General features: G+C 41.4%; 1 protein-coding gene across 1 annotated transcript in view; it reads right to left on the minus strand.

Annotated features, from left to right (window-relative positions):
- The window catches only part of SMS (spermine synthase), a 216,777-nt gene that overhangs the window by 74,754 nt on the left and 116,981 nt on the right, over positions 1-25,042 (minus strand). The window contains exons 8-9 of the mRNA XM_040423657.1: positions 23,516-23,630; positions 22,042-22,121 (exon numbers count right to left, since the gene is read on the minus strand). Coding sequence (XP_040279591.1) covers positions 22,042-22,121; positions 23,516-23,630 — 195 coding nt within the window. The remainder of the gene's footprint in view (positions 1-22,041; positions 22,122-23,515; positions 23,631-25,042) is intronic.

Raw genomic sequence — 25,042 nt, forward strand, 5'->3', positions numbered from 1 at the left:
GACATAATCCTATGATGGATCTCAATAGCGGAATTGAAAACATTAATGTGAAAGTAGCCTAATTCAGCCCAGACAGTAGCTTGAATAGAAACTTTGTAGTTAAGTTTCTGTATTACATATCTGTGCTACAATCCATGTATATATCTCTTATTAACCATGATTACTGGAAATATATGCTTTGTAAAACTGTGAAGTCACAATGTCTCAGTGCACATAGTACATTGCAATTCTATATTACATCCGCAGCGTAATACAGAACCAACTGTCCACGTGGTAATTGACCTTTGGATGCAGATCTTGAAATCCACAGCATATCAATTATTTGTGTGGATCTTCACACTGCAATGCAAATCTGGGACAAATTCACATCAAAATCCACAATTAAAGTGTTTATCCAATGACTAATGTAAAAAATGAAAATCAGACATTAGTAGATGACAACTTCTTTGTAACAGTGCTAGACCCAGCCCTGTACCTCACATGGATCCAGAGATCTCCCCATTCATTGCTCTACTAGATTTATATCAAGCTGAAAGCTCAGGGGGCGTGTCCATGCTCTGCCTATCACAGCTCAGGAGGCAGTTGAAAGATGAAACTGAGCATGTGCGGCCTTGCGGAAAAACAACAAACAAACAGCAGGTGGCGCTATACAGATACATTTTATTGAATAACTTAGTGGCTATGCAAAATTTTTAATTACATGCAGTTAGGCTACTTTCACACTAGCGTTGTTTAAATCCAGCGTTCAATTCCGACACCGGAACTGCCCGCCAGATCCGGAAAAACGTCTGAAAACGGATTACATTTGAAACCTGATCAGGATTTTGATCACAATGAAAAAATGCATTGGAAAAAACGGATCCGCCATTTATGGACTAACTTTTTTTCACATTTTTCGGGTTTAACATGCAAAAGCCGGATCCGGTTTGACTGAACACAAAGCGCCGGATCCGGCGTTAATGCAAGTCAATGAACGGCGTTCAGTCAAAGTGTTCAGGATTTTTGGCTGGAGGTAAAAATACAACATGCTACGGTTTTCTGAAAAGCCTGATCAGTCAAAAAGACTGAACTGAAGACATCCTGATGCATCCTGAACGGATTGCTCTCCATTCAGAATGCATTAGGATAAAACTCAGCGCCGGAAAAGAAAAACGCTAGTGTGAAAGTACCCTTACAAAAGAATTCAGATTCAGGTGCTGGTTTGAAAACTGTAGAATATTTTTCATGGGACAACATGCAGATTTTGGTGTGGAAATGCAGCGGAATACATATGGAAATCTGCTTAAACTACACTGCATTATGCATATACCCTTACCATTTCAGGCAGACCCATATTGGCCACTAACGCGACATGGAGAAATCCCTGTGGGGAGGTCATCTTATGACATTGTGAGGCTGGCGGCCACCAAAAGAACTATTCAGTAGCTCATAATTTCAGGTCTGCAAGCCAGTATACTGTGTGGCATCATTAGTACTGCTCCACATCCGTACAGATATTACGGCAGCTATATACAACTGAAACTACAACCTCTGCCTGGTCACAATATATAATAGCGCCCCTCATACTAGTTAACAGGTTTGTGTTTATCTATTAGTCTTTACTTTGTAAATCCATTTCCCATGCAGTTATTTGTTCCATATCTGGTGTATTAGCTTTTCTAGCTAATGGGGCTGCCCTGGTCTGTGGCAATAGGCCGCTCTCTGGTAGGAACAATATTTATGTACTGACCTGCAATGGAAGCGTGAATGATGTCATCCTGTAGTTTTCCCAGTTGGACAAAAGTAAAATCTGATAAATGTTGCTATGCAGCAATGGAAGGGAATGGAGAAGGTGTGTATAGGAAGTTTATAGAAGTGTATAGGAAGTTTATAGAAGTGTATAGGAAGTTTATAGAAGTGTATAGGAAGTTGAGGGTTTGGTTGTTTATATACAGTCCTTTAATGATATGAGGAGTGCAGTCATTACATACATCACTATAGAGCTATATATATATATATATATATATACACATATATATATATATATATATATATATATATATATACACATATATGCTCCATATCCCACCACTATATGTTTACACTGACCCCACCTACCACCAGTGTGGCTACAGCCGATTGTTTCTTGACCCGGGCTACTTGTGTTGGTTCTGTCTGCTGCCAGTTTAGATCCACCTACAATATGAGGCCACTTATCTTTTTTTCCAGGGTCATTTGAAGTTCCCAATCCTTTCCTGATTTCAGGTAAGGAAATTCCTTCTCTTAAGATCATTTCAGATACACTATGGGTTCTAGAACTATTCACCTTGCATGTCATCGATAGTGGAAGATCTAAAATGACATGTAGGTAGGTATATGACATGTGACAGCTGCAGTCAATCCCTGTATTCAATGTTAGACCGCTGAGGACAGTGACTGACTGCAGCAGTCATGTGGCGTATACTGGCAGCTCACCACTGCAGCTTATAAACAAGCAGTGGCAGGAGGACTGTTATAGCGCAGCAGAGAATGGAGGTGGAGAAAGGGGTGAGTTTAACCTCATTTGTTATTTTAGGCTATTGGAGAGCTTGTTCAATATTTTTCATTATTTTGCCAATGCCACCTGCTACTGGAGTGAGAATGTGACATTGCGTGACTTTTTAATTTGTAAAATCTGGCGTACATCTCAATAACATAGCTTACCAAGCCCAGTTTTCAAAAGTGATAAGAGCAACTTAAAAAGCATCTGTCCGCATGATCAGCACTACTAAACCAGGCATACTGCCTGGTAGGCCTGATCATAGTGCGTTCAAAGACCCCTCTCTTTATTATTATTATGCTAATGAGCTGCTCAGGAGGGGTGGGCCTAGCAGCCCGGAGTATCGCTTCTCCTCTTTCTCTGGCCTGCTGCCACTCCCTCTCCCCCACTGATTGACATGAACAAGCAACAAGGACATTCCTGGTCCTAAAGTCTTGCGCATATGCTGCAGAGAGTACAATCAGCGCATGCGCTATTGATCTCAGGGAGGGGACAGCAGAATGAGATTAACTGCACATGCGCCAACTGTACTCCTGTCTAGAACTGAGAAGAACAGGACTAAATAAATTCTCCCCTTTGCATTTTTGTCAGTGCATTCCCAAAATTACACATAAAATTCTAGGGATTCTGCTGTGAAGTCATTTTCTCTAGAGAGAAGTGATGCCGGAGGTAAGGCATCAAATATAATTGTTTAATTCCCTCTGCTTAATTGAAGTAGATGCATATGGTAGAAGAGCCTTTAGAGCTGAAATTTGGCAATAGTTTATTTTAACAAAAAAAATATATATGTTCTCCTTCTACACTACATGTATTTATTAATATTTATTAAACACTAAAGTCCCTTTATAAGGATAAGTTCAGACTTGATCGCAAAGGATGAAATCCACAGAGTTGCAGAACCTATCTGCTCTTTTTCACTATGTATGGATAGAGTTTATGAAAACCCCACCACATATATTGCATTGTATATGGTCGCTGACTCCGCCATGTCTGAATGTGGCCACTATATACAGGACAATAACTTATCGCAATCCTTCCTCTTACAGCTAAATTCCATGACTCTGAAGTAGACGGTAAGGTTATACCAGTAACATTTTGCTTACATTAATTCCTGGAAAAAGCATTTTTCCTGATGAAATCAGACGTTCTGTAAATCTACAACATCCACAACAGGAAGTCCTGTGGGGCTTAAAACCGTACAGACTAACAGACTGGTATCCAGCATTAAATATCTCATGTTCTGCGAGGACTTTTCCATAAACAATGTGCCTGTTGCATAATTACAAATATACCAAGGTATAAATTAAACCCATAGAAGGACTTTATTGCAAATGATACGCTCAAAGACAAAGATTTCCATTAAATCCATAACAACAAGCGCAAGATGTATTGTATGTAATCAATTACATGCCGTGGCACAGACAAATGTTGTAAGAAACCGATTCTATTCCATGGAAACATGCCAATCTGTCACAGCATGCTGTTTAACTGGTGACTTGCTACACATAAAGATTATTTAAATGGGCTGCTATAGAGATTGAGATATCTAGAAATATTTCAATGTGGATGTAAAGATAATAACATAAATGTGAACACAAAAGAACCCATTCATAGTTATATCTAATGTCTGAGCAAGAGGCTCGGTTCATAGTTACTATGAGCACAACACTGGATTCGCTTCTGAGAACAGACATATGCTATACTTATACTGCCCCCTGGTGGGTTTGCTTAGAATTATTTAGCTTTTAAAGCTACAGTAATTGGTCACGTTAAAGCTGTAGCTAGGCAAAATAGTACAATACTGTTATTTCTGCTACAAGAAAATATGTTGCAGGAGGGCAGAATAACCAAAGGTTTAAATCTATATAATAATGTCCCGTTGCGCACAGAGAATTGGAGATTCTATTTAGAAGCAGAATAGAGAACACTATACAGCAGTACTGAGCAGTGTTGCTGTGAATCCAACTCTGGGGCGTGAGAGAACCCTTACCAGACCCTTGCTACGACTGCAACTGGGCGTGTCTATTCCTCTGTCTCAATCCAGCAGATTGTTTATCTTCCTGACTCTCCGCTCTTTAGACTTCTATGGGCTATGATCCTTCAGTGAGCTGACAATCTGTCTCATCTCTCAAGTGAATTAACAGTGATTAATAAGTGTATGAGGCTGGGGAAAGGAAAAAAAAAAGTGTCTGATAAGTGGAGAAAGAGGCATTTTTTCTCCAATAAGATCTATTACAAAGTTTTGTATAGTCGCTTGTGCTATGAATTTGTGCAAAGTTTTTTGAAAAGACAATGCCTACTTAAAGGGGTTGGCCCATCTGGGACATTGGTGACATCGCTAAGTTATGCCATCAATACCAGATAGGTGCAGGTCCCGCCCCTATTTCAAGAACAGGGCCCTTGAAGTGAAGGAGACCACACTGCGCATGCACAGAGTGCTGTCAATTCATTGCTATTGGTATTCCGAAAATAGTCAAGTGAGTGTGCTTGGTGGTTTTAGGAAGTCCTATAGCAGCGAATGGAGAGTGCACCGCGCAAGCACACCCACCTCTCCATTCACCACTATGGGATTTCCGGAAATAGCTAAGCAGGCACTATTTTTGGAACTCCAATAGTGGTAAACAGAGGATAGTTGCCCATGCATTGCTGCTCTCTGTTCACTTTAGGGGGGCCCGTTCTGGGGATAGGAGCAGATCCCAGATGTGGGATACACAATTATCTGACACTGATGGCATATGCCAACGATATGGCATCAATGTCCCAGATAAACCCCTTTAAAAAAACGCTTATATCCTCAACCAAATAAGGTCAATGTTCTGCACATTTTCCTAGCTGTTTACAGAGTATCTGTGTACTGCTCAGAAGAAGCTCTTTCGCACTGAAAGCCACTCATAACCCTCTTCCAGCAGAATAGTCCACTACAGCCTCAGTGCACTCTTCATTCTACAAACCGTCTTAGCTTTTATCTTAAAAAAGAGCAAAACCTGTACTAAAAGACTGCACTCTAAAATCTATTAATGAAGGGCTTTGTGAACAGAAAAATAAATGTAGTCTTGGCTTTAATGGCCACTTTAAATACTTAGGGGGGAAATTGTGGTAATTTTTGTATTAGTTTTAAATGGGGTTATGCCATGACTGAAATCATATAATACATGACAATACCTTACTAACAAAGCTAGAACTAGCCATATCTCCACATTCACTGCTCCAATTGCTCTGCAAGATTATCTTCAGCCTTGCAGCTTGGTGCGTGTCCTTTCTGCTGCAGTTATCTTCCTGTAACTGCCACCACTTCTAACAGAACATATTGGCTGATGGCAGTTGAAGATTTAAACTGAGCACGTTCGACCAGCTCAGTGAGATGGACAAAAAAATAAATGAAAAAGAACAAACAGCAGGTGGCACTATACTGATACATTTTATTGAATAGCTCACTGGCTATACTACATTTTTAATTACATACAGTTGCAAAAGTGTTCAGATTCATGTGCTGGTTTGAAAAATGCAGATAATTTTTCGTGACACAACCCCTTTAAATCTGTCTTTGGTTTGTACTGGTGTGCCTAATTTATAAAATGGCACACAGTAATAATGAATTTGGCGCAAGTGCGATTTGGTTTACGCCTATAAAGATAAAAAGGACATAAAAGTGATCTAATCTACAAAATTGACTTTAATCCCAGTCCACTTTTGAAAGTGGTGCAGGAGGTCAAAAGTCGCAACATTTTGCACAAAAAGTCACGCGCGTCAGCACTTGCAACATTTTACACCCAGAATACTGGCATTCCAGATTTCATAAATGTCCTTCCTAGATCCTAATATAGAAATCAGTCAACAGACTAGTATATGAGGCTGTATGCATAGAAAAAACAAAAACACAGCAGTCCTGGAGCTCCAAACTCAGTGACAGATCTGCCGGGTGCTTTTAATCCAAGTACACCATAGCTGGATTTTACATTGCCCTGAAATTTGTAGGCCAAAAGCCCAAGAGAGGCAAGACTGTTAGTGTAGGTCCTGTCTGACAGAAGCCACCTTGTCGCTGGTAGATGGGCCCAAAATATTCTTGATCAAAAATGTGCGCAAAGAGCTTCTAATTTTCATAAAGTAAGTACAGCAGTAACACAATTTTACATTTATTCCTATTTCATTGTTTGCATGTGTCTTTGTGCATACAGCAGTGTGCTGCTACTTGTAGTCATTGTTTGCTTTTGCATTGCAGCCATGGTAGCGTGCACCTGAGCTCCCTTTAAAAATGGTTTGGAGGTGCTGGTCTGACTCTGACTTGCATAACTAACTGCAAAGTGGGAGCACTTCTAGTGTTTCATGAATCTTTGCAGTTCCAAATAAATTCCTCTCTAAGGCTACTTTCACACTTGCACTTTTCCTTTCCGCTATTGAGATCCACAATAGGATCTCAATAGCGGAGGAAAACGCTTCCATTTTGTCCCCATTCATTGTCATTCCGTTCTATTTGGTTGCGTCCCCATCGCGGACAGAATAACGCTGCGAACAGCATTTGTCTGTCCGCGATCTGGTGCAGAGCAAGACCGATCCGTTTTCTATTATGTCAGAAAAAACTGATCCGTCCCCATTGACTTACATTGTGTGTCTGACATAACAGAAAACGGATCGGTCCCCCATTGAGTTTCAATGGTGTTCATGACGGATTTGTCATGGCTATATAAGACATAATACAACCGGATCTATTCATAACGGATGCAGACGGTTGTATTATCATGACAGAAGCGTTTTTGCTGATCTATGACGGATCCAGCAAAAACTCTTGTGTGAAAGGAGCCTAAAAGTGGTGCAGTCAGCAGATGCACTGCTTCATACCCAATGGAGTGTTGGTAAGTACTGAAGACACACCATGAATGCCTCTGAGCCCGGGAATTTTACTGAGAATAAGTTAAAGAATACTTTTCAAAAAGGGAAATACGTGTATAGCTGCTTTAGAGCTTATTTATATGGCCCAATTTTTCTTCTGTGTGCTATCCATTTTATTTTATTTTTTAAATGAACAGCACACAGACCCATACAACCACACATACCCATGTGCCCGATGCTCACTGTATGTCCTGGTCCTTCTTTGCAGATCACAATAAGCATTTCTATTGATAAAAGTAAAAAAAAACATAGAGGGTCATTTATTATTAGATATACGCCAATTTTGGTGTATATCTGTCACAGATTCGGTGCCAAATCTGTGACTTTTCGCCACTCACGCCAGGTCTAAAAAAGGGTGCATGGCGTGGTTGGGGAAGGGGGCGGGCCAGCCCATATCATTTATCATTTTCTACGCCTGTTTTAGGCATAGAAAATTATCTAAATCTATGTCAGCAAGGCATAGATTTAGGTTGGTGTTTGATGCGTCTAAGTTATGTAGAGGCCGGCGCCTCTATAATAAATGACCCCAACAATGTCTACAGTTCAATTTTTCAGATGGAAACTCAATCTCCCACAGTCTGGAGGTTCTGAAAGTCCAGATCTGCAAGTGAGCAGAGAGAACCAGTTGTGAGATTCTTCCAATTTGAAGAAGAAAAAAAAAAGAGAGACCAAAAAAAGTTTGAAAAATAAAATTAAGACATACTGTACATTATTGCAACTGTGACCATGTTAAAGGAGTTGTCTCATCATGGACAATGGGGGAATATCGCTATGATATGCCCCCATTGTCTTATAGGTGTGGGTCCCACTGCTGGGATCCGCACCTATATCGAGAACGGAGCACAGCAAGTGAAGGAGGGCAGACTGCGCATGCGCAGCCGCCCTCCATTAATTTTCTATGGGGCCGGCGAAAATAGCCGAGCGCTGGCTCGGCTATTTCTGTTGGCCCCATAGAAATAAATGGGAGCGGGGGGCCGCACATGCGTGGTACGCTCTTATTCACTTCTATGGGGGGCTGGCTTGGTGGAGTACGGACCGGAGTCCTCCAGCCACCACCTTGCGGGGCTCCATTCTCGATATAGGTGCGGGTCCCAGCGGTGAGACCCGCACCTATAAGACAATGGGAGCATATCCTAGCGATATGCCCCCATTGTTTATGATGACACAACCCCTTTAAAGTCTTTACAAATATATTGGCCACAGCACTCATACAACTTGGAGCTTTTATAGGGTGCTCATCCTATTCTGGTCCTACTCTACCAAAGAAACTTGTTGCTTACATGTGGAAAAAAACTATTTCAGACGGCACTCCAATTGCAATTAATCAATCATTTCTTCTATTACTATTACTCCAGCCGAAGGTAGTGCATTATTATTACAGTACCAACATTTCAGGCTATAACATGATCTGGCCCTTTGTCAGGCTAGTTTACATTTGCACCCTGCTTAGGATCGGCTTTGGATTAGGTAGTGTGACACAGTGAGAGGTTTTGTCTGGGAAAACAGGTATTTTGCTCCCAGCATGTGCTGCTGGGCTGATTTGCAGCCAGGTGAGGTCAAATACCGGACCGGATTTTAAGTGCCGGTCCCTGTTTTGGCAGCACCTGGCTGTCCTTAAATAGGCAGCTGGGCTCAGAAGCCGTGTCTCTGTATTGGGATCTGGGAGCCTTGTGTCTAGATGAAGGCTTGCTACCTGTTTGGCGTGAAATCAGGTTGGTGCTGCTATGGCCAAGAACTCTTTCAGGCAGAATTGCCGCATGGTGTGAATTACCACCAACACCACAAGGTGACTTTTTGTTTGAATATGACTGCTTGTTTTGTCACTTGCCTAATGTGTGAATAAAACACTTTCATCCAAAGAACTTGTTGTTGCCTCTATACTGCATCCGCTAATCCTGTCTACCAGAGCGAAACCCCACAGTAGCTAATACAGATTGCTGGTTTATTCACAGGCACAATATATGATTATAAAGACACCAGTAATATGCATTATCTTTCTAAGTATAGAAAACCTCCAATCTCAATATAGTAAAGCTATAGCCTTTTATTATGGGCTAAATGAGAGAGAGAAAAAAATAACTGAGAAATCTCTCCTAGGATTTGAACCTGTGACATCTACATGCAAGGCTGACCACTTACCTCCAGGCAACAGCCTTATCAGCACTGAAAAAAATGTGGTTTTCTATACTTAGAAATATAATAGATAAAGCTGCTGTCTTTATAATTGTATATTGTGCCTGTGAATAAACCAGTAATATATATTAGCTTTCTAAGCATAGAAAACCTATGTTGTCAACAGAGATCAAGGGTGTTACAAAAGCAGTGCTCCAAAGATTCAGTCCTGCCCCCTGGAGCTCCAATATGCTCATTTGAATATGAATAAAAATGTAGATATCTATGCAGCTGTTCAACATACAGACAAAAGAAAGGTATCATTTTAATCAGCATGATCAACTCTACCAGGTAGTATACCATGTTTAATAGGGTTTATCCTGCCAACATAGGCTCTTTAAGCCTCACAATACATTGCTCACAGGATCCCATACAAATAAAACATACCATATTTTTCACCCTAAAAGACGCACTTTTCCCCCCAAAAGTGGGGGGGAAATGGCAGTGCGTCTTATGGGGTGAATGCTGTCGTTTACACTGATACACCGCCGACTGCATGCTACACAGCGTGGTCGGAGGTGTATCAGCGAGGAGGGAGGAGGGGCTGGGGGCCGGCATCTAGTTTTGTAATGGCAGCGGGGCCTGGTTCAGTCATTGTATTCTATTGCACCGGGCCCCGCTCACTGTACTAATCGTATCTAACTGCATGTTTAACTATAGAATATCTTCAATCCAGCAGCCTGTACTCAGTCCGTAGCAGGCAGGAGGCTGGGCGGGCACCGGCAGCGCAACTCACTACGACACGCGCTTGCTCCGCCCACTTTATGAATGAAACAGGCGGCGTGGGCACGTGACATAGTGAGTTACGCTGCCAGGGTCCGCCCACCCGCCCAGTCTCCTGCCTGCTACGGATGTAAGTAAAGGCTGCTGGATTGAAGATATTCTATAGTTAAACATTGCCTGCAGTTAGATACGATTAGTACAGTGAGCAGGGCCCGGTGCAATAGAATACAATGACTGCACTGGGCCCCGCTGCCATTACAAAACTAGTGTAGATGCCAGCCCCCACCCCCTGTATTGGGGTCATTCACAATACACATGGACACTGTTATGGGGGGGGATCTGTGGACACATAGCATAAGATGCTATTTATCTGTCATCCACAGATCCCCCCATAGCAGTGTCATGCCATCCACAGATGCCCCCATAACAGTGCCATCCACAGACGCCCATAACAGTGTCAGCCACAGATCCCCCATAATAGTGTCATCCACAGGCTACCATTAGTTCAAAGCCCACCAAAAGCACACCTTTAGGTTCAAAATATATTTTTTCTTATTTTTCTCCTCAAAAACCTTATGGGCCGGTGCGTCATATAGGGCAAAAAATACGGTATACTGTACTGCAAGTACCTACTACATGGAAAATAATAGTCTAATCAGTAAAGATAAAAAAAATGCTGATTGGCACATACCCCCCCAAATGTATGTTAAATGGACCCTGACAGATGTGTTTGGCGTATGCATCGGAAGCATTCCTGGCAAATACACCAAATGCAGATTAAAAATACTATGCCTGCATAACCATCTTGTAGTATTCTTTTTCTACTATAAATGTAGATGTGCCTCAGGTTTATAGTGGAACATTTCTTACTACTAATATGAAAGTAAATGTGACAATATGGCATCAGAACAACAGGTAAAAGATAAGAATTCAAATGGTGGTTTTAAGCAAAGGCAAGAAATCATAAATCGTGACTAGACTGAATTTTCCTCTTTGCTAAAGCTGGACCAATTGTATCCAAACAAAAGGCAGACCAAAAGTGATCACACTATGAGAACAGTAATACATTCATCTTTGTACACACAGAGATAGGCAAGTTCACCACAGTAAAATAAAGGTAAAGGGCAGCAGAATTGTAGGCCGAAAAACCACAGTATTTACAGTAGCAACAAAGTGGATAAGATTTAAGCAAATCTCATCTATAGGCTACAAGCACACGACCGTATGTGTTTTGTGGTCCGAAAAAAAACCGGATCCATTGTAACAATGCCTAAAACGGACAACAATAGGACATGTTCTATTATTTTTTTTGCGGGGCTAGGGAACGGACATACTGATGCGGACAGCACACGGTGTGCTGTCCGCATTTTTTGCGGACCCACTGAAATAAATGGGTCCACATCATATCCGCAAAAAAAACGGAACGGACACGGAAACAAACAACGTTCGTGTGTGTGTGTAGCCATACACTGTGGAAAACTCAGGCAACAGAATCAGCATGTAAGGGCTCATGCACACGAACATATTTTCCTTCCGTTTCCATTCCATTTTTTTACAGGTCCATATGCGGAACCATTCATTTCAATGGAACTGGAAAAAAAACAGAAATGACTCCGTGTGCATTCCGTGTCTGTATGTCTATTCCAAAAAACAAATAGAACATGTCCGATTCTTGTCCGTTTTGCGGACAAGCACAGGCATTGTTACAATGGATCCGCAAAAAAAAACAAAAAAACGGATGCAACTCGAATGTCACCCCATTTTTTTTTTGTAGATCCGTGTTTTGCAGACCACAAATTACATACGGTCATGTGCATGAGCCATAACAATGTGGTGTGGATTTTGAATCTGCAGCATATCAATTTATGTTGTCGAACTCCCCATGTGCAATGTAAAGGGTGAAATCTGCAGCAAATCCAATGCGTTGCAGATTATCCACTATGGAAAAAAAAGGACCTCACATGGGTGGTCGTGCCCTTAACTGAATAAAGAATCAGACTCTAGTTAGCAAAAGTACTGCCAAAGAAGGCTGGCTAAGTGCCCTTAACTGAATAAAGAATCAGACTCTAGTTAGCAAAAGTACTGCCAAAGAAGGCTGGCTAAGTGTTCTCAGTTTGAATGATACATATAGTGTTGAGAAGAGCGAGTTGAATTATCTAATTTCCACCTGTCATATGATTGACATCCCACCCGGCCCTGACAATCTCCTGCCTATGTTGTTCCCGAAGCCAAATTTGAGCTTCGGCAGTGGCGCAGGCTGGAGAATGACAGGGCTATGCGGGATGTTCAGTTTTGTTAATTATGTGGCAGGTGGGCGCTTCTTCACCTGTGGGGACACTCTGGTACATGAGACAAATCGATTTGTTGGAATAGATTCGCTCATCACTAATACAGTGCATTCAGAAAGTCTTCAGACCCTGTTACTTTTTACACAAAGTGAAAACAGAATGTTAAAAAAATTTGCTAATTTATTGAAAAGAAAAAACTAAAAAATTACATTGACATAAATATCCAGACCCTTTACTCAGTATTTAGTTGAAGAAGCCTCAAGTCTTTTTGGGTATGATGCCACAAGGTTTACACACCTGGATTTGGGCATTTTCTGCAATTTTTCTCTGCAGATCCCCTCAAGCTCGGTCAGGTTGGATGGGGACAGTCAATGGACATTTTCCGGTCTCTCCAGAGATATTCAATTGGGTTCAAGTCAGGGCTCTGGCTGGGCCACTCAAGGACATTCACAGAGTTGTCCCTAAGCCACCCCTGTGTTGCCTTGGCTGTGTGGGTCGTTGTCTTGTTAGAAGGCGAACCTTATGGCCATTCTGAGGTCCAGAGCACTCTGGATCAGGTTTTTCATTAAGAATATCTCTGTACTTTGCTCCATTCAGCTTTCCCTCAATCCTGACCAGTCTCCCTGTCCCAGCTGCTGAAAAACACCCCCACAGCACGATGCTTCCACCACCATACTTCACTTTAGGGATGGTATTGGGCAGTGTCTGGTTTCGTAATGCGTGGAATTAAGGCCAAAAAGTTCAATCTTGGTTTCAACAGACCAGAGAATCTTGTTTCTCACAGTCTGAGAGTCCTTTAAGTGCTTTACCTTTACTGAGGAGAGGCTTCTTTATGGCCACTCTGCCATAAAGCCTAGACTGGTGGCTGCTGCAGTGATGGATGACCTTCTGGAAGTTTCTCACATCTGCACACTGGATCTTTGGAGCTCAGCAAGAGTGACTTGGTCACCTCTCTTACCAAGGCCCCTTTTCCACAATTACTTAGTTTCGTGGAGCGGCCAACCCTAGTAAGTGTCCTGGTTGTTCCAAACTTCTTCCATTAAAGAATCTTGGAAATTTTAGTTTGAACTTTTTAATAAACTTTCAAAAATGTCTACAATTCTGTTTTCACATTCTCATTACAGGGAATTACGTACTGAATGATGTGGAAAATTATTTTAGCACAAGGACGGAGCATAACAAAATGTGAAAAAAGAAAGGGTCTGAAGGCTTTCCAAATGCTTTGTATATCTAAATGTATATTTTAAAGATAATCTATCACCACAAAATGCAATGCAATCTGAAAGCAGCATCTTATAGAGGGGGAGAAGCTGAGCAGATGATATATAGTTTTTTGGGGAAAGTTTCAGTAAAACCTGTAATATATACATTTATATATCTGCTTTTTCTACCTCCTGTTAAAAGCTATCAGTACGAGAAGGAGGCGTTATCAGTGATTGATACCATTGTGTACATATGTGTGCATACAGACATAGCTGTTAGTCACTGATAACTCCTCCCTCCTGTACTGATAGCTGTTCACAGGAGGTAGAAAAAGCAGATATATAAATGTTTGCGAACAGATCTATCTGAGGAAATCCCCATTTCACTCAGATCTGATGGAACACTTCCTGGAGTAAGCTCCATTCTCCTGACAGCAGCTGAATCATGCTCAGAAAATCCGCTTTTGAGTTCAAATGCCCCTTTAGATGAACCGCTGACAGGGACCTCAGATGTGTTTCTACCCAGCAAAAAATATTTTCCGATATCTGACTTAGAGCCCTGCTTCTTGTACCCCCCTGTCGATTTAGATAAGCAACAACTGAGGTGTTGTCTGATCTGATCTGAACGTCTTTGCCCGACAGTAGATCCAACCAGATTATTAGTGCCTCCCAGACAGCCCAGAGCTCTATTTGATTTGAGGTGAGGTCGTTCAGAAGAGCAGGTCACTGACCTTGAACAGAGAATTGCAGGCAGTGAGCCCCCAAGCCCCAAAGACTTGCATCCGTAGTTACAATTACTAGGTCTTTGGAGATCCAAGGAACTCCTTTCCGTAGGTGGACAGGATTCAGCCACCGAAGCAGGGAGTCCTTTACACAACCGGGAATGGCAATATTTGCCTCCAGGGAGTTCGGATTCCTGTCCCAGCTATTCAGCAACCAATCCTGGAAAATGCAGGTGTGGAACTGAGCCCACCTGACGGCAGAGATGCACGCTGTCAGTGACCCCAGTAAGGACATGGCCTCTCTGACTGGGCAGATCGGGAGTTTCTGCAAACTCGATACTTTGGAAATTAAGGATTCTACTTTTTTTTTGGGGGGGGGGGGAGTTTTCTGTTTGGTGGAATCCATCAACACCTCCAGAAAATGTATCTGCTAAGAGGGACCTAGATTTGATTTTTCCCAGTTTATTAGCCACCCCAGCTGGTAAAGTAGTTGACAGGACAGAAACAGGTTTTGTTCCAATAGTGCTGCAGAGTTTCCGATTATTAGCAAATCGTCCAAATACGGAACGTTGATAATATTAAATGGGTGACAACCTCTATCATTACTTTTGTGAACACACGGGGTGCTGACGTTATTCCGAACGGGAGGACTTGAAATTGGAAATGATGGAACCCCCCCCAGGAACACCGCTATTCTTAAATATTTCTGATTTGCATAACAGACTGGAATGTGGTAATAGGTGTCTCTCAGGTCTAGAGATGACATAAAGTCCCTTTTTTTAGAAGATTTAAGGTGAAAGGAATAGTTTCCATCTTGAATATATGATACTTGATGAATTTGTTTAACTTTTTTAGATTTATTATGAAGCGGTATTTTCCACTGGGTTTTTTTATGAGAAAAACTGTGGAATAGAAACCAGTTTCCCTTTGGTCTTGAGGGACCAGAGCGAAAGCACGTAGATCTAAAAGCTCCCTCATGCCTTTTTTTAACTCGTTTTGAAGAAGAGAGGATTTTTGAACTGGAGTTATCTGAAATACATTTAGTGGAAAGGGGCCGGCTGAAGGAAATCCCGTAACCTAATTTTACTATGTCTAAAACCCAGGAATTCGATATTTTTTTTCCCCATTCGCCGAAAAAAGCTCCCCCCAACTGCATATTTGGCATCATTGCTTAGAAGACTCTGTGGTTTTGGTGTTGAACAGAAACCCTCTACTGTTTCCGGACTTCTGGTTCTTATTTTTGTCCGTTTTCTTGGATTGGAAGAAACTTCCCCTTCTATATTGACGAAAAGTAAATTTCCTCTTTCCCAAGGGAAAATATTATTTAGTTTCTGAGGCTTTTTCCAGGATTTTTTCAAGATCCTCATCAAACAGCATCTCACCATGGAATAGGATGTTACATAATTCTATTTTAGATGACAAATCTCGTGCCCAAGATTTCAGCCAGAGAGCTCTCCTAGCTGAAACTGTTAGTGCTGTAGAGCAAGCGGTCATCTTGACCGACTCAGCAGTGGCATCCGATATAAAATCAGCAGCTTTAATGAGTAACGGAAAAGAGTATTTAAGACAATCAAAGGGGGTATTATCCTTCAAAAGGGTTTCTAGATGGCACAACAATTTTTTTAACGATCTGGCTACCGAAGTAGCAGCCAGATTTGGCTTAAACAATGCCACCGCCGCATCCCAGGATCTTTTAAGGTATGCATCCACCTTTTTATCCATGGGATCCTTCAGTGAACCCATATCCTTAAAGGGAAGTGCTTTAGAGCTTTTAACTAGCTTTGTAAGGGAAACGTCCACTTTAGGGCATTGGGTTAGTAACGTCTAGTCCTCATCACTAAAGGCGAGTCTACATCTAATAGTTTTCGGAACAAAAAGTTTCCCATCTGGAACTTTCCATTCACATTTCATCAAAGCATGCAGGTTTTTGTGAACAGGAAAAAACTTTCTTTTCTTTTGTTCTAAGCTACTAAACATCTTGTCATGAATAGATCTATGTATCTTTTCGTCTGAAAGATTCATAATCGTTCTGACGGCTTTAATAAGCTCTCTGGTGTCCTCAGAAGAAAACAAATAGCGTTTAAACTCAGAGTCAAATCCGGATGAATCGTCCGAGTCAACCGACTCTACCTCTGAATCTGAGTCCGAGTCTGAAGATGAGGAGTCAGAAATCACTATTTTGGACTCTCTCTTTTTTACCGAACAAGAGGAAGAGGGCTCAGAAACCTTCCAGGGCAGACCGCATTTCTTGTTTAATGACTTCCCTAAGTTCATCCTTAAGGGAAGGAACAATATCTTTAGCGATGTTACAGAATTAAGATTCTGGCAATTTAGAAGAGCATACTGCACATTTCCTTATTTAAGCAGTTGTCTTAGACTTATGAGCACTATCCCTATAGCTCTACACGCACACATGGAGAGATAGAGGAAAAAAAGGGTAGATATGCTAAAAAACACATTTTTCCATGTACATAATAAATAGTGAATATCCCCTTAAAAGACTCACAGCAGAAGGGCCCACAGGGGTCTCCATGGCTTCAGCTTCCAGATTAGTCATCCTCACACTTGCAGGGAGCTGAAATGACACCAGAATATATACCCCTTCTGCTTACAGACCTCAGATCAGCTGGGCTTCATTCCAGTCTGGCACACTTTTTTCAAATCTATTAGCTCCGCCCACACGTCACAGGTTGAATTCACATGGCCTTCTCCGCGGCGCTTTCCCTGCGGATCCCTGCCAGAGCCACCCTAATAGGTGGCAGGGGGAGCTTCACGTTTCAACTAGAGGGACTCCCTGAGTGTCCGGCGCTGCATGGGCCTCCCGCAGCACCAGGTACCTTAGCTAGGGGTTGGGGCTGCCGTCTGCCTCCATGCAGGTGGGCAGATTTTCTTATTTTCTTTACCTCCACCCAGCCCTGCCCCCTGAGTGGTCCCATAGCAAATGCCATGAGAGATGGCCTCTCCCCACCTGGAGGGACAGGAAGACACTGAAGGTGAGATGGAGGAGGGCCTACTTTTAAACTTCCTGTCCCTACCTGGTTGGAGGAGGGTCATCTCTCATGGTATGCCGTCGTGGAGGATGAAATGGAAAAAAGCTAAGATATAAATGTATAAATTACAAGTTTTACAGATTTTTTTTCCCACAAAACTATATATCAATCTGCTCAGCGTCTCCTGCTCTATAACAGGCTGCTTCCAGATTTAATTGCATTTTGTGGTGACAGGTTCTCTTTAAGGGTACTTTCACACTTGCGGCAGAGGATTCCGGCAGAGGATCAGTCAAAACGCATGCAAACTGATGGCATTTGTCAGACGGATCAGGATCCTGATCCTTTTGACAAATGCATTGAAATGCCGGATCAGTCTCTCCGGTTTCATCCGGAAAAACGGATCCGGCATTTTTTTTTTTCTTCTCATTTTTTGCGGTCTGAGCATGCCCAGACCACAATGCCGGATCTGTTTTGCCAGAACACTCGGGCCGGATCCGGCATTAATGCATGTCAATGGGAAAAAATGCCGGAACCGGCATTCCGGCAAGTGTTCCGGAATTTTGCACGGAGATAAAACCACAGCATGCTGCGGTATTATCTCCGTCCTGAAAAGTCAAAAAGACTGAACTGAAGACATCCTGAACGGAATACTCTCTATTCAGAATGCATGGGGATAAAACTGATCAGTTCTTTTCCGGTATTGAGCCCCTAGGATAGAACTCAATGCCGGAAAAGAATAACGCTAGTGTGAAAGTACCCTAACTGTGGCATTATTTCTGGAGAAATGTACAAAGCTATCACGATGACTACTTTTATTTCCATATATCCTAAGGCAAGATGCTGTGTGGGTTAATGTGAAGTGATGTTCTCCTTTTATACAGAAGGAGATAGAAAAAGCTAGTGACCTTTCATTTCCAAGCTTGTATAATTTGAAGGAAGCTATTACCCTCAGAGGTCTGCTGTTTATAGCAATTCTATTGGATCGTACAGAAAAAGACACACATTTACCCTGATATTATCTGCTCAGAACCTCCATGAACCCTTTTGAAAAATCTCATTGTTCTCTGTGAAACAAGCGAAGGATAAAAAATTAAAAAGACAAAGTATGCTTATGGTGATGAATGATTTTGGCTGTCAGCATAGTCTAACACTTAAAAAAGCTGTAAAACTAAGGAGTGCTAAGGAGTGATCACCATAATCATATGTCACACTGAAATCACATACACTATACGTATAAAAGTGTTGGGGCACCTACACATTACACTAAGAGAGGCTTTTATTGCATCCCATTCTAAATCCATAGGCATTAATATGGATTTGGTTCTCCAATAACTTCCACTCTTCTGGGAAGGCCTTCTACAACATTTTGTAGTGTGTCTATGGGAATATTTGCCAATTCATCCAGAAGAGCATTTGTGAGGTCAGAAACTGATGTTGGACAAAGAGGGCCTGGCTTGCAATCTTTGTTCTAGTTCATCCCAAATATGTTCAATGAGGTTGAAGTCAGGGCTTTGTGCAGTCAGTCAATTTCTTCCACCCCAAACTCACCCAACCATATCTTTATGAACCTTGCTTTGTGCAATGGGGCACAGTCATTCTAGAACAGAGAAGGGCCTTCCCCAAACTGTTCTAATAAAGTTGGAAGCATAGAATTGTCTAAAATGTCTTGGTATACTAAACCATTAAGATTAACTGGAATTAGGGGTCTAGGCCAACACCTGAAAAATAACCCCATAGCAATATCCTTCTTCCACCACACGTTACAGTTGGCACAAAGCTATTTCGGCATAGAGTAGCCTGCCGGATTTTGCCGGATCCGTCATTGCTTGATTCAACAGTTAATCCTTGGATCCTCATTCATTTTAATGGGCTCTGGCAGTCACCCATGCAATGTTTATTTTTTTACGGCCAACAGCTGGCATTTGTGCCGGATCAGCACACCACAGATGTGTGCCCCAAAGATTGTCACGTAACATTATCATCAGTAAATTTCCAATTATTTCTATCAGGTTTTATTATACATTACCTTCAGATGACAGCGAAGCTTGCCCTTATGTTCTCCGTTAAAAAAAATCCAGCAGGGCCACAAATAAAGTAAAGTACATTTGAACAAGGCTGTTATCTGAAATCTTGGCTCTTGCCTCCAGAATAGAACTTATTTATAACTCAGAAGGGATGCTCTAGCAATTACCAATTAGTATGCTCCTCTAATGAATAACAACATAGTTGCATAACATATGCATGATTAGTTTTTTTGCCTCGAGGGCATACGCAGTATTTCCCTAGGTCTATCTGATCCTTTCCAGGGTTTGATAATTCAACAGCTGTCTTGAAACGGTAATGCCTGATTAAAGTAATTTCACTGTACTCATACCTTCCATCATTAGGAGAAATAACATTATCAGCACAGAAAGGAACTCCCATCATTATGACTCAAAGACGGCTTGTCCTAGGCTCAAAATTAGGACCATCCCACAAAAAACTGGACTTTAACTGCACTTTGCATGGTTTGCTCTACATAGGTAAGTTCTTGATTACATTTTCCATACACAGGCCTTAAAATGATGTGTACCTTTATTCTGAGGGACGTTAATTAAAAACATAATATTGCTAAATGTAGTGGCCCCCTTTCGATACCATAAAAAAGTATTGCGATACTCGATACCATGCGAAAAAAATAAAACACCAAAAAAGCCATGTGCATTCTGCATTTTATGGAACGTCTGGCCCATAATACAACAGTCCTATCCTATTTTTTGGGGGGACACATGAATAAAAATGGCGAATTGAGTGTTTTTTTATAAAAAAATCTATTCTGTTCACAACATAGGAGATACTTTAAATATTTTAATAGTTTGGAATTTTTCGGACGTGGCGATAATTTTTTATTGTTTATGTATTTTATGTGTAACATTGGGAAAGGGGGTAATTTAAACTTTTAATATTTTGGTGGGTTTTTTTTTTACTTTTTTTTTTTTTACCTTTTATTTAATAACTATTAGCCACCTTAGGGAGCTAAAACCCTTGTCCTATTTACAGGGTGAATAGGATTTTACACCGTCCCTGCTGCCCTGTGTTTTGAGCACACAGCAGCAGGGAGCTTACCATGGCAGCCATGGATGGCTTAGTAGCGTCCTGGCTGCCATGGTAACTGATCGGAGCCCCGCAAAAATAATACTGGGGGGAGGATGAGGCAGCTGCGCCACCAATAATTATACTGGGGTGGGGCTAAGTCTAGTATAAGAAAATAGCAAATCCCTGTATCGTATCCATCTGGGTACAAAAGTATCGATTGGGTATCGAAATATTACAAATATAAAATTATTAAAAATGGTGGACAAAGCACAGCATGCAGCACTATTTTGTTTGCTAAACTGACAAATACTGTGATGGAACCCAGATTGTCAATGAGGTGTGCTGGGCACCATTGGTGTCTGTCGTGAGACAGATCCAGCATTGTGGTCATTTTCATTGTTCTTCTCCTATAATGGAACACAGCAACAGAAATAAAGAATGCAGATGTGCAAATAGCCTTAAATAAGTCACTTTCTATACTGGGCTCCATCGTTTTCTACTTCTCTATAGTCAAGATGGAACAGTTTAACTACAAATGATATCTATTTTGTTAAATTTGTGATTTATGGCAAGTTTCTGTTAGTATGATCAAACTATTTAATTCTGAATTCAGTTTGTGTGCATTGAGCTACTCAAGGCAACTGTTACAAGAGGTGGGTGTGGAACCACTGCACCATTATTCTGGCAGTCCCTTTTTTCAACATTTAACCCCTATACAGAAAACTGGGCTTTGCTGCAACAAAGCCGCCAGGCCGCTACCTCATGGAATAGTCTCTGTGCGGTCGGCACCTGATCCACGGGGACCAGACACAACAGTGCAGAGCACTGAGGGATCAGGCTAACCCATAGTCAGGAACAGGCTAAAGACAAGGCAGGCAGGGTACAGGCAATCAGAAGAACAATCTGAGGGCAGGGCAGGAAGTGAGGGGTCAAAATGGTAATCAGGCACAGATTGGGTCACGCAATAGAGAATCAGGAATAGAGTCAGGAATCGGGTAGAAGTCGGTACAGACAAACAGAACAGCAAACCTTCTGAGGATCTAGCAAGCTAAAATAACTTATGGATCAGGTACCCTCTCCTAGAGGAAAGTGCCTTAAGTATCCTGAGGTGGATGCACACTGGCCCTTTAAGAGCAAGAGGGAGTGTGCATCATATAGACAAGAGGAAGAGGCCTTTGCCTGGCCCACTGCTGGGAAACAGGGGAAGGCCAGCAGGTCTGGACTGCTGGAGCAGTGGCAGCAGGGTGTGTGGAGCGACACCCACGCCAACCCGTACGAGCGTAACAGAGGAGGGCATGGGCCGCCGATATAACAGCAACATTCCAACATTTCTCTTCTTATAAATCTACCCCTGTATAATGTAATGCATTGTGAACTAGATTATTCATAAAGAAACAGCATCTCGTAACCCTCTGTAACATTTATTTCACGTTTAGATAGATAGTCATTCTAGTTACTACTTACCTGAGTGAAGTATTTCCCATCGTGTTTCAAGACTTTCATACAAAGATCCAAGATCAGTCTCAAAAATTCCCAAGTAGAATCTAGATCATAAAGAAACAGTAGTAGTAAAGTTTTCTCAATAAAAAAAAGCTTTTTAGAACTGAGAAAAGTCATTATCAGATTGCCTTTATTTTAGTTTGATGAACTCCAAGTAACAGAATAAATAAAGGTTTCGGTGTTACTAACTAAATGGAAGCGGGTTTGAGTGGGAAGAGTTCTAATAATTAGAAACATATATGGTGTGTGCTTCCCTATTATGCGCAGAATGCACCCAAACAAAGTTACACTTGGATTTGAGTCACTCTTGCTTATTATCTAATAAAACCTCTCCCAGAATCTCTATTTCTAGGAAGAACTGCTAAACTACTTATACTTACTCACTTTATAAATCTTAAAGTATTCAATGCCATTAGATTGCAGAATCGAAACGCAGAATACAGACTGCTGATATGACACCTTGTATTCCCTCTCTGCATTGATGACATAAGTTGTGAGAAGTGATTTCAGTGTAACAGCAAATTACAGGGGTTGTCCCGAGATACAAACATAGCCCCTATCAAATATGGGAGAAGTATCTGATCTGACTACTGGGAACCCCACAGATCATAAGAATTGGGGTCCCCATGTCCCTGTATAAACGGAGAGGCTTCTCCACTTGGTCTCCGTGGGACTGCCAGACATAGCTGAGTACAACGTTGAGTTTTAGAGAGGGAAACTGGACCCCTTTTCTTGGGATTGCGAGTGTCTCAGCGATTGGACCACCACTTATCAACTAGTTACCTCCTATTCATAGGGTATAACTTTTAAACTTGCTACTTCCCCTTTACGTGCCAGCTGGTGTATACTGTAGAGGGGACTAATGGCACACACAATATTTCATCAGTAATGTGCCAATAAGTATAATACACCGTAAGTCTTTGCACCATATTCACCTTTCTTCACTTCTGGAAATATGGTATGTGCCTCTTAAAATCTGCATCACTTTCACTAAAGGAAAACTGCCAGAACATTATTTTACATGAAACACAGTATTCAGTGAGAATTCATGTTTCTTGAGATAAGCACATATGTTCCGGCAGTTTCTAGCCTTGGCAGGTTACATGGACCACCCTTTCTTTATATACAGTACACACCCTCTACTTTAGAAGCAGATTCCAGGACTTGGGACTATAAACCTACTTCCCCTGCTATGAAACGATCAAAAAGAAATACTGTCTTTGATGTCCACTGCAACCAATCACAGCACAGCTTTCATTTCGTATCCTGCTCTCGAAAAATGAAAGCTGCATTGTAATTGGTTGCTATGGCCAGTTTTCATATATCTGCAGCATCCGACTCTATGACATTCATAGAATGTGCACTGTAAGACCTGTAAGAATGCAATGCACTGGTAAAAGGAGATATAAGACAGAAATAGTTATGTATTAAGAAGCACCTTCTTCTGGAGAAGTGGAGATGGGGACAGCAGTAAGGTCATTAATCACGTAATCAAAGGTTCGCCCTTCTTTGGCATACATCTTCAGTACTGGGACACAGTCCTCAACCAAAACCTAAACGTTGGCAAATAGTCAAAAAATGTAATTTTTATTCAATGTTTGCAAAAAAAACAAGACAGAAATAATTCATTTGCTGATAAGTATTTGCATAAAAGGTTTTCACACACACATACAGCATGTGCAAGATTCTGGATTGTTAGATGGAATAAAATCCAGCGGGAGCACCAGCCAAGGTGTGGGTGCAACGTCCAGCACAGGGCAGCGGCAATACCCCAAGTATTGTAGAGACGGAAGAAGTCGGACTGCACTCCAAAATAATAGTGAAAACAAACGTATTTATTCACCCATAATATGGCAAACTTGCGACGTTTATAAATACGTTTGTTTTCACTATTATTTTGGAGTGCAGTCCGACTTCTTCCGTCTCTATATATATATATATATATATATATAGATGATGCAAAAAATCGGACTGCACTCCAGACGGTTCTTCAGTAAAACAGTAAGTTCTTTTTATTCACCCATGTGGTGGCAATAAGCGACGTTTCGGCTCAACATGAGCCTTTCTCAAGCATTGATAGGAAGTGCAAAACATACATACCGTATATAGGTGTGCCGATAAAACCAATTGATACATCAGCATAATTGATACTTAATGAAAAACAGTGTAAAAAGTATACAAACATGCATAAAAAGGTTCAACCTTATAATCATTAATAAAGTGACTAGTGCTACATATAAAACCGGTGCATGATATAGCTGAATATCATATATTATTACATGAAATACATACATACACTCAGCTGTTCCTTGTGTATACATGATTAGTGATCTAACATTAATTGTGAACATGTGTAAAGGGAATATACTGATGAGTTACTACCTGGGGGAGTGATGGTGCCCGCATATACTGTCACGCTGTTCAGCGCGTCTCCAGGATGCTAACGCGCATGACCCGATCGCATATACATCATCAGCCGGCGTCCGAGCGGTGTCGCACATGTCCAGCAACGTCACACATGAGTGACGCAATCGGCGCACATAGCAGTCACTCGCCACGTAGCATGTTTGTATACATTTTACACTGTTTTTCATTAAGTATCAATTATGCTGATGTATCAATTGGTTTTATCGGCACACCTATATATGTATGTTTTGCACTTCTTATCAATGCTTGAGAAAGGCTCATGTTGAGCCGAAACATCGCTTATTGCCACCACATGGGTGAATAAAAAGAACTTACTGTTTTACTGAAGAACCGTTTGGAGTGCAGTCCGATTTTTTGCATTATCTTCAAGTGGGTAAGCTCCGGTTACCATACTTGGACCTTGCACCCTTCTTTTTTGTTATGGTGGTGCTGCCATTAGCTTTTTTATCATATATATATATATATATATATATATATATATATATATATATATATATACACTGCGTGCAGAATTATTAGGCAAATTAGTATTTTGACC

This window comes from Bufo bufo, chromosome 3 (assembly GCF_905171765.1).
Source record: "Bufo bufo chromosome 3, aBufBuf1.1, whole genome shotgun sequence".
NCBI lineage: Eukaryota > Metazoa > Chordata > Amphibia > Anura > Bufonidae > Bufo > Bufo bufo.